Raw genomic sequence first — 10,736 nt, forward strand, 5'->3', positions numbered from 1 at the left:
GGAAACTCTTCAGCTGCTTTAGAGACTGTGTTTCCATAAAACCCCATCAACGAAGCTTCACATTTACAAGAAAATCTTAGGAGAAAAGGTTCCTCCCTTGTCGAGACCATTGTTGACGCTTTGTTGGTGAAGGGAAGCGCTGACGTTGCTGCTGGCAAAGGTGCTGATGACATCCTAGTTGACAGCGGGTGGACGGTGTTGTTGATGGAGCTAGACAGAATCCTCTGACAACGCTTCACAAGGTTCAGGTTAGTGACTTTCTAGAAAGTGTTTGTCCCTTGTGCTTTATGTGGTCCAACATGACGATTCTGATTCTGACAACTTATCATTGTTGTCTGCAACCCTTTGTGGTCCTGTTTATAGAAAAGTTTAAATACGAATAAATTTTTGTGCATTTTAATAAAAGTTAAATATTGTAGTCATAGTTAACTGTTTGTTTAAATATTTTATTGTTAGTATATGTTAGTAAAATTTAAATAAATAATTGCAGATGTCTAAATATATGATCATTCCTGTGTTTCACCATGGGAGAAGATTTGGCAGAGACTCTAAGAGAGGTCTCTGCTACTTACATGGTAAAGTGAAGAGGTTTTTCCCTTTAAACCTGGGTTATGTAAACTTCTTTGACTTTGTTGAATTGTTTAAGGAATTGAGTTACTGGGAGTATAAATAGATGTTCTGACTTGATATGGGAGCACCTAATATAGAAGCTACACTTCATGTCATTAAAGGAGATATGGAGGTTAATTAGATTAGGGAAAGTAAGTTGAGGTATAGGAAAACTGATGAGTTGTACATTTATTTTGATCACAATGTGGATATGCCTGAGGTAGTTAGAGAAGGTTTGACTGAAGAGACTATTGTACTAGGTTCATCATCATCATCATCATCATCATGAGATGGATATGAGACAACAGAAGAGGATGAGCCATACAAACCTCCTCCTCTAAATATGAGACAGATGATATCAGTAGTGAGGAAGAGAAAAAGAAGAAAAAGGTACCAAAAAATGGAGTTTCAACAAAGAAGAAGATGTGTAATGAGGCTGTTGGTTATGACACAAAAGATAAGAGTACTGATGAATAACAAAGAAATAAGAAGAAGAATAGTGTGCCAAAAAAAATAAAAAAAAAGTCACCTAAGAAGAATAAGAGTAATAAGGCTAGTCCATCTAGTAGCAGGCCAAGAAGGACTGCTAAGAAAAGGGCTTCTAGGAAATCTTCTGGTATTATAAGAAGACATCTTAAAGGATGGATTAGCAAATAAGGGGATGGAGGGTCAAAATAATGGGCTTGGACCTAATATTGGGGTTGGATCAATACAGAAGAGAACTAGGCCTGTAGGTGAATCAAATGAGGGTGAGGCTCTTAATATGGGTGATAGGCTTGATAACCCAAGCTTAGTCCCAACTAATGTGGAGATGGATAGTGATTATGATAAACTTTATGAGTATGAGAGTGAGGCTTTCAATAGCCTAGTTTTTTCTGAGGATGAAGGAAGGACAACTTATGACTCTTTTAGTGAGGATACTGAATATGGAGAGGTTGTGTTTAAAGTTGGACAAATATTCTCAACAATGGAATTGTTCAAAATGGCTTTGAAGGACTATTTAGTATTTGAGAGAAAGGACATGTTATACATAGAAAATGAGAAGCATAAGCTGAGAACATCATGTGCAGCTGAGAATTGTCCATGGTTGATATTAACATCATGGAATAGTTCTAGTAGATGTTTCCAGGAGAAGACTTCGATAAATGAGCACACATGTGCTAGAGATTATGGCAGCAACATGGCTGATAGGGATTGGGTTGCATCAAAGCTCATTAAAAGACTACATATCCATCCTGAGATGAAATCGAGACAGGAAATGGATCACATGATAGAGGAGTATAATGTCCAGCTTAACCCAAAAATGATTGCGAGGGCTTTAAAAGTTGATAGAGAGGTGGTTGTTGGTAATGCAAAGGCACAGTATGCGAAAGTTAGAGATTATTTGATGGAGCTTCATTGGAGTAATCCCGGATCCACAGCATTGATGGAAACAATGCCACAGCTTGAATCTCTCCCATTATTTGATAGGTTATACATAAGTTAAGATTTTTCCAAGAAGGGTTTTAAGTAGGGTTGTAGGCCTTTAATTGGTCTAGATGACTATTTTTTGAAAGGTTATTATGGTGGACAACTACTTAGTACAGTGATACAAGATGCCAATAACCACTTATTCGTCATAGCATATGCTATTATTCCTAATGAATTTAAAGACACATGGAAGTGGTTCTTAACTTTGTTGCAAGAGGATTTGGGAAAGGTCACTCAGCATGGATTAAATTTCATAAGTGATCAGCAAAAGGTAAATTATAATTTTGTGCTTAACTCTATTGTGCACTTGATAACAATTTCCTGTAAGAATTTTTGTTTTTGTGGTTGTCTAATAATTGTAGGGGATGGAGTTAGTTATCAAAGAAGTAATGCCTAATGCAAACCATATAAATTATGTGCTTCATATCTGGAAAAACTTTATCAAACACTTTAAGGACCAACAAACTAAGCAAATAGTATGGGAATGTGCAAGGTGCACAACTTTCCAAGAGTTCAATCGCTCCATGGAGAAAATGAAGCAAATCAATTTGGGAGCATGAGAATATCTTCAGAGATGTGATCTAGCAGTGTGGATGAAAGCCTACTTCAGCTATGGGCCAAAGGTTGACAATATTACCAACAATATGTGTGGGGTATGGAATGTCAAGATCGTAAATTATCGAGAAAAAACAATCTTGACAATGTGTAAATATTTAAGATGCTACCTGATGAGAAAAATGACAACACACAAGAAGAAGCTAGAGAATCATCATGGTCACTTGACACAAGTGCAGCAGAAGAAATTGGATGAGTTTATCAAGCTTAAAGCTAATAAGTGAAGAATCATCTGGGCTAGAGACAATAATAGACTGCTGTTTGAGGTTCATAAAGGAAGTAGCAAAGTTGGAGTTAACCTCCATCAAAGGACCTTGTAATGCTTGGCAACTTATTGGTAAATTGACAATCATCATAATATTCTGCCTCACGGTAACTTTAATTTCTAATTCATACTTATGTTGTTGTGGATTTCATCTATGTGGTGTTTGTTTTCAGGAATGCCTTGCTGTCATGCAGTTGCAGCGATGTATAAAATTGGACTCAGGCCAAAGGAGTATGTGCATAAATAGCTCACCATGCAAGCAATTAGGGCAACATACGTGCATTGCATCAAGCCTGTTAATTCAGAGGAGTACTGAACCCCTTGTGATGCTCCAAGAACAGAACCTCCCATCATTAAGAGACCAGCTCATTGCCCCAAAATGAAGAGGAAGATAGATTCAGTAGAGCCTGAGATGTTCACTACTAAAGCTAGAAAAACTTTTAAAGTGACATGCAGCAAGTGTGGATAGATTGGACATTACTATAAGACTTGTAAAAATGACTCAAAAGATCCAAACCGGCATATATGTGTTACTATGATAGATAAAAGCAAAGACATTACCAAGGAAGGGTAATTCAGAGTCTCAGAACAAGGGGAAATTTCCCTTTTACAAATTACACCCCAAGCAAAAGAGGTATAGTGGTTTGTCACTATTGTTCAACATATTTCAACTAATTAACTCATTGCTTTCTTATTACAGGTTGCAACAGATTCTATCAACGTGAATTAGCCACCTCCTCAATCCAACTCCACACACAACTTCTGTAACACCCTAATTACCCTAAGCCTTACCTCTAGCAGTAAGCAAAGGTTGATCAGAGGTTACGACAGTCCTAAGGCTTATACATATTTATATATAGAAAGAAATAATATATTCTAGGAGATCGATGAAGGATTAAGCTCAAAGACAGATTTACAAAAGTGCGAGACATTCACACAAAACTAACGCATAAGATACAAGGTATAAGTATAAGAGAATAAAATATATATAAATATAAGAATATAATAATCATAGAGAACTAGCCGCAGCTTGTGGAGTTTAAGCCGACTAGTTACAAATAGAAAGATACAAAGTTTTAGAATTAAAACAGCTTATACAACCTATCTCTCAAATAAGCCTCTAAGGCCATAAAGATAAATATACAAAAAGTGAGAGAATACTATGACGAAAGTAAAACAGAAATAAACAAGGAACGAACCATACTCCGCTCTATCATAATATTCGCAATCTCACCGAAGTAGATTATGACCTGCATCTGAAAAACAATAACCAAGTATAGAATGAGAACCAGAGGTTCTCAATATGGTAACAGTACCCAATGATGTAAGATGTAAGGCTCCGGGACGCCGAAGGCAATCCTAGAACTTCACATCACATACGGATATTCAAGCTTAACGAAATAAAATAAATATATAAGAAAATTAAACCATAAACCGGGTTATCTAAATTTAGGGGAATTCTAACTAATACTAATCACACCACTGTATCCCACAGCCTCCGCCAACCTAACCTCCATGCGATCCCACCGCCACCGCCTACCTAACTTCCTCAGCACCAGACAATCACAAATAATGCAAGCAAGTAAAACACAGATAGTATTCATTTATAGCAAGTAATTCAAGAAGCAAGTAGGCATATTATACAATTAGGCAAACTCAAGTAATCAAAACAAACAAGCATATAGAATATGCATATGATGAATGCCTATCCTATTGGCTCGTGATATCACTTGTCGGTCCATAAATGCCAACCCGACACATCCTCCTGGATGTAGCCTTTTCTGCCAGGCCAGGGATATAGTTCCCTACACACTCATGCACCAGCTCTTCTGCTACGCCAGAGATATAGTGCCATGCACACTCATGTAGTAGGGAGTCTACTACGCCAGGGATATAGGCCCCGCACACTTCCTGTAGCAGAGAAGGAACCAACCACAACAAATCATGCAGCAGAATAATCTGCTACGCCGGGGATATAGGTCCCGCACACTCTTAACAACAACTGGTCATGCAGCAGAACAATCTGCCACGCCGGAGATATAGGCTCCGCACACTATCAACAATACAATAACTTCATCCTCAAATCATCACCAAACATCACCATTTCTCATCTCAAATCACTTTCAACAACATCTACTCTTGCAGCAGAGAAACCTGCTATGCCAGGGTTATAGGCCCTGCACACTTTCCTTCCATATCCATCATCAGTTCTTAATTCCATTTCGAACTCATTAGTTCATCAATTTCTAAATTCGTTGTCAGCAATCTCCAAGTCCTCTACTCTTCCTTCTCTCTCAACCAACTCATCCTTAATACACCAGAAACCTAAGCCTCTGTTCTCTAACATTTCAAAATAAAACCCAAATAAATCCACCCAAGACCTTTTCCATGTTTAACATCCAAAAACAAGCCAAAAAGTCTTAAATAGGTGTCACAGAAGCTTACAAGCTTGTTGGGAAGGTGAAATAATTTAGTTGAATACAATAAAAAAGGAAAACCATTTCTCTTGCAAAAATTGATTTTAAGTTTGAAATCTCTGCACCAAGACAGCAAGCTACCCTGTTCTTAGAAAATTCACCAAAAATCATATTTTCATTTGATGTATCTGAAATTTTCCAAAAATAAACTAGACTTGTAGAAATTTAAATCAGTCAAAGCCTCATAGAAAAATCATTTTTCTGGAGAGAGTTATACTGATTACAAGTTTACTTTCAAAAACTAGTTTTGCTGTCAAAATAGCTAAGAGCTCTATTTTTAAAACGAGCACAACTCCTTCCACGAAATTTATAATAGTCTGAAATTTTGACACAAACAAGAAAATAGTCCAAGTCTAAATGTCCTTTTGGTCCCACTCAAAATTATGGTCAGGATTGGGAGATATAGGCTTGGAAAATTTCTGGTTTGATTATGTAGCAGCAGAAAATCAGTTTTAAAGTAGCAAACTCCAAAAATTTATATCTCCTAATCCAACCGTTAAACTTTAACCAAATTTTCCAAGATTTTTCTACACATCACAAAGATTCGAGAAAAATTAATCTCATTCAATTGTGATGATTAGATCGTTCCCAAAAAGCGTCCGAAGCTGCTGCCAGAAAATAGATTATGCAGACTTTTGCCAAACCTCAACTTTCAAAATATTTCAACCAAAATTAGACCAAAATCATACCAACTCCAATTTACCTCATAACTCACCCTTCAATGTCCTCAACCTCAAATATCAAATATATAACACTATAATCATTCCTCCACCAACCACATTCATCAGTTTCCATTATCAAATACAAAACAATACATTCATTTTTCAAATCAACACCTTAATCAAATTTCATTCCACTATTTCCAACAATCATCATAATCAATTTCAATTTCAATCCTCAATACCATACTATCAACATCAACATTTTAATTCATAAACAACCCAATCATCAATTTTTCTCAACAACATCATAATTACACACCAATACATACAGTTCAAAAATCTTCATCCCACTTCACATACCTCATACATAATCCAACCCACCATCAATACTCATTGACAATAATAATTCCCAAAATCATCATCAACCACAATAATCCAATACAACCAAGAATTAACGTCAATTCACATATAATTATTCATACGCCAACAACATTCAATCCTATCTTAAGGTCAACTAGCCTAAGTGTCCAGAAACATTACATATTACATAAAGAAAACTGAAACCATACCTTGACCGATTTTCAAACGTACAAAACATCAAAACGAAGCCACCAAACTTGATCCAAAGCCTCAACCAACTCCAACAAACACCCAAAAACTCAATCTAACATCATATAACATACAAACATCAAACCTAAGGTTCACAAAATAACTAAACACAAGGGTTTAGTGAAACCTTATCTTTTCCAACGTAAGTAGGGATAAAATCCAATAATTACCCGCTACTAGAGATCACCTAAACAACCAAAACCACAAAATCTACTCAAAACCCATAACCAAAATCGCACAGAAACTTAGGACAGAAAACTGGGGAGTGAGCTTCAAGTTCTTACCAAAAAAAACTTAAATAGAAATGAAGATCTCGTCAAAAGCTTCGCGTGGCCACAAACGGCTCATCAATCGGAGCTCCGGATCAAAAGTTATGGCTCTCGGAAGATGGAGGTGAATAGTAACCACTCCCCTCTTCTCCTCTCATCTCAAAACCGCGGCTCTCTCTCATTTGGGGGAAGAAATGAGCTGAAAAGCTCATTAAATGAGCTTATATATGTTGGGCCTTGGGCCCGATTTGGACCCGGTTTAACCCGTTAGCATTTTTAGCCCGTTTGGCCCATTTTGGGCAAAAACCTTTAATATTAGTGCTCGATTTTAAATTCTAAATTATTTTTGTCCATTCAAAACAATAAATCAATCTTCAAAATATTATTTTCCAAAATATGCGGCACTGGACAGACTAAAGCCGGTACTGCCAGCTTAAGCGCCAGTATGCATTTTTTACAAAAACTTTTCGAAAGAAAAACATTTTTCAACTCAAAATAATTCACTGAAATCAAATTCCACATTTATATTTTCAAATTAAAACTTCTAAATTTTGAATCCATCTCGGGCACTTAAGATTATTATTTTATTAAAACGGTTTTACGTGGAAAACCCAAATTCTTACATCCTCCCCTCTTTAAAAAGTTTTTTGCCCTCGAAAATCGAATCACACGATATATCCTCCTCGAAGCGCCCTACTGTGTTGATGTCCTGTCTCGCCTTCCGCTGCGTCACTCTGATTATCGTCATTAAGAATCCGAAATTTTCCTTAAAACAAATACCGATCTTTGTAACAATTTTTGTTGTTGACTTATATGATATCAAACTGAACTCCTTTTTTGTTAATTTGATGTCAGCGTTTATAAATTTGGAAAAACAATGCTCGATTTAGGTGTATGCATGTTTAGGTTAGTTTGAAACTCTACTAGACTGTGTTGGATGGTGTTTTAATTCAAGGCTATATATTGGCCTTCTTTTTGTTGCTAAAGGGCTATATGTTGTCCCTTTCTCATACTGAAGATGAACATGATCTGCTTGTTTTGTGTAGCTATTTTATATAAAGCATCTGTTTGGTTTGTTTATCCAATATTAGCCATTGAGAAATTTGTGTAACTACATACTAAAATGCATCAACGTACTAACATATCATCTTCATTGCATCAAAACATTATCTCATGTCAATCAACATATATTCTTCTAAAGTTAGTAATACAATTTAAACCCAGAATCACATAAGGTTTCATGCTAGATAAATGCCTTAAACAAATTTGAGATTACAATTTCAAATACAAAAGTAATAATCATAGCTTTAACACTAACGCAACTAGTATCACTACCGACATTACAATTCTTAGCTTCAAATTCTAACCCAACAACTTTATCATCTAGATCTTTGAGTTTCTCAGCATCTACAACAGCCGCATCAAGTATCTAATTTTGATTTGGCTTCTAGCCCTCCATAAAAAGAGAATTTCTAGATAACTCATCAAATGATGCAACATAATCATCCAACCATGCAAAGTATTTGCAATGAGGTGTTGAACTCTGTATAATATACCCACAGCTAAGAGGATGCCACAAGGAGATAAAATCAAAGAAAGTTAAATTAAATTTTAGATTGCCTTGAAGTGTGGACATCCATAAATAACCTGCTAGGGTTTAGTTCTGTTGAGGAGAGACACAGAATTGCATGCGCACCACAATGACATCGTGGAGTCCTCGGTGCACCAACACTTCCTGTAGAGACGACTGTAACTCTCGCGAATGGAATTTGATGCATGCTCCTTGCTCCAGCTCATGGACCTGCTACTACTCCTAGGATTTTCTTGTAAATGTGAAGCTTCGTTGATGGGGTTTTCTAGAAACACAAAGTCTCTAAAGCAACTGAAGGGTTTTTTCCCGTGCAAACAACATCGTTTTTGAAGACGTGGAGGTGGACAGTTAAGCCCCTGTCCATTTGAACTTGTCTAACTAAGCACAAAACGAATACGTCAGCAAGCTAACGTGATAGGTCACATTACTAACATGACAGCTCAATGTTTTCCATCAGGCCTTGACAAAAAAAGACCCACATGGATTGCGTTGTGTCACGAAAGTAGGGGACAAAAACCGAAGTGAATGATTTTTATTTTGAGGGGTCGCGTTGTCATTCTAAAAAATGGACAGGGATCAGGTTGGTGGTTCACTCTAAATATTTAGCTCGTGGTCAATAAGGAATGTGGGGGGTAAGTGCTTGGTGGCCAAGGTAAAGGAAGAAACGTGAAAGATTCAGCTTGGGGAACAAGGCCTTTCATGGTCAAGACAAGGTCGTGGGTTCTGAGAGACCAAAGAAAAGTGAAGCTAGATTGTGGGAGAGAGAGAAGCATTTGACAACCCAACATTGTTGTCTATAAATAGAGAAATTAAGAAGAATCAAAGAGGACTTAATCTGAAGCACTTTAAAACTACATTGAAGCTTTACAAATTCCAAGTCACACTGACGTCAAGAAGAACCATATGGAGTGCAAGTGCATGTAAGTGTCTAAAATCAATTTAAATGTATTCATTTCTTTCTTTTTCTGTAATAACCAGAAAAATAAATAAATGAATAAATAAATAAATAAGATAGTGGGGTTCACTCCTTGATATTTTTTCTTTCTTTTCTAATCCTATCCCCACACACTCACTCTTCTTCTTAATCACGCTTTGTAAAGAAAAGAAAAGAAAAGAGGAGAAGTAGAAAGATTGAATGAAAAAAAAGGAAAGAGAAGAGAGGGAAAAGGAGAGGAGGATGACGTTGGCAAGGACCATGCTGCCGTCGTCGTCGTAGAGGAGAGAGAAAATGAGAACACGAGCAAAGAGAGAAAGGGAATCATCATGGTTGGAGCTAGGATATTGATGAGCGGATAATTTATACCCTTTTTGGCATTGTTTTTAGGTAGTTTTTAGTATGTTTTAGTTACTTTTTATTATATTTTTATTAGTTTTTATGAAAAAATTAAATTTCTGGACTTTACTATGAGTTTGTGTATTTTTCTATAATTTCAGGTATTTTATGGCTGAAATTGAGGGACCTGAGCAAAAATCTGATTCAGAGGCTGAGAAAGGACTGCAGATGTTGTTGGATTCTGACCCTCCTGCACTCGAAATGGATTTTCTGGAGCTACAGAAGCCCAATTGGCGTGTTCTCAATTGCGTTGGAAAGTAGACATCTTGGGATTTCCAGAAATATATAATAGTTCATACTTTTCCCGAGATTTGATGGCCCAAACTGGCGTTAAACGCCATCCAGAGACCTTTTTCTGGCGTAAAACGCCAGAACTGGCACACTTCTTGGCGTTAAACGCCCATTTTGGCACCCAGGGTGGCGTTTAACTCCAATTTAAGGCATATGCACGTGAAAGCTTCAATGCTCAGCCCAAGCACACACCAAGTGGGCCCCAGAAGTGGATTTCTGCACTTAGTTACTCTTTTTCTGTAAACCTAAGTTACTAGTTTAGTATAAAAACTACTTTTAGAGATTCATTTTGGTAACTTCTGACATTTTACATCTCATATTGTATTTTCTACGGCATGAGTCTCTAAACCCCATATGTGGGGGTGAGGAGCTCTGCTGTGTCTCAATGGATTAATGCAATTACTTTTGTTTTCTATTCAATCATGCTTGATTCTGTTCTAAGATACTCACTCGTACTTCAATATAGAGAATATGATGATCCGTGACACTCATCATCATTCTCAAACTTATGAACGCGTGCTTGACAACCACTCCCGTTCTACCTG

The 10,736-nt window shown here is 36.8% G+C and overlaps 1 protein-coding gene across 1 annotated transcript; it reads left to right on the forward strand.

The window, feature by feature from the left end:
- Positions 1-1,270: 1,270 nt before the first annotated feature.
- On the forward strand, positions 1,271-2,639 carry LOC112749149 (uncharacterized). Its single transcript, XM_025797416.1, has 3 exons — positions 1,271-2,012; positions 2,166-2,350; positions 2,442-2,639. The coding sequence occupies exons 1-3, from the start codon at positions 1,271-1,273 to the stop codon at positions 2,637-2,639; spliced, it is 1,125 nt and encodes a 374-aa protein (XP_025653201.1).
- Positions 2,640-10,736: the final 8,097 nt, after the last annotated feature.

The sequence above is a fragment of the Arachis hypogaea genome, chromosome 15 (genome assembly GCF_003086295.3).
Source record: "Arachis hypogaea cultivar Tifrunner chromosome 15, arahy.Tifrunner.gnm2.J5K5, whole genome shotgun sequence".
In the NCBI taxonomy this organism is placed as follows: Eukaryota; Viridiplantae; Streptophyta; class Magnoliopsida; order Fabales; family Fabaceae; genus Arachis; species Arachis hypogaea.

Bases quoted from the DNA above. Each gene is read 5' to 3' on its own strand.
- LOC112749149 (XM_025797416.1), top strand. From the start codon at position 1,271: ATGGAGGGTCAAAATAATGGGCTTGGACCTAATATTGGGGTTGGATCA. The intron at 2,013-2,165 runs GTAATCCCGGAT...ATTTTTTGAAAG, and splicing joins TTTGATGGAGCTTCATTGGA to GTTATTATGGTGGACAACTA. The intron at 2,351-2,441 runs GTAAATTATAAT...TAATAATTGTAG, and splicing joins TCATAAGTGATCAGCAAAAG to GGGATGGAGTTAGTTATCAA.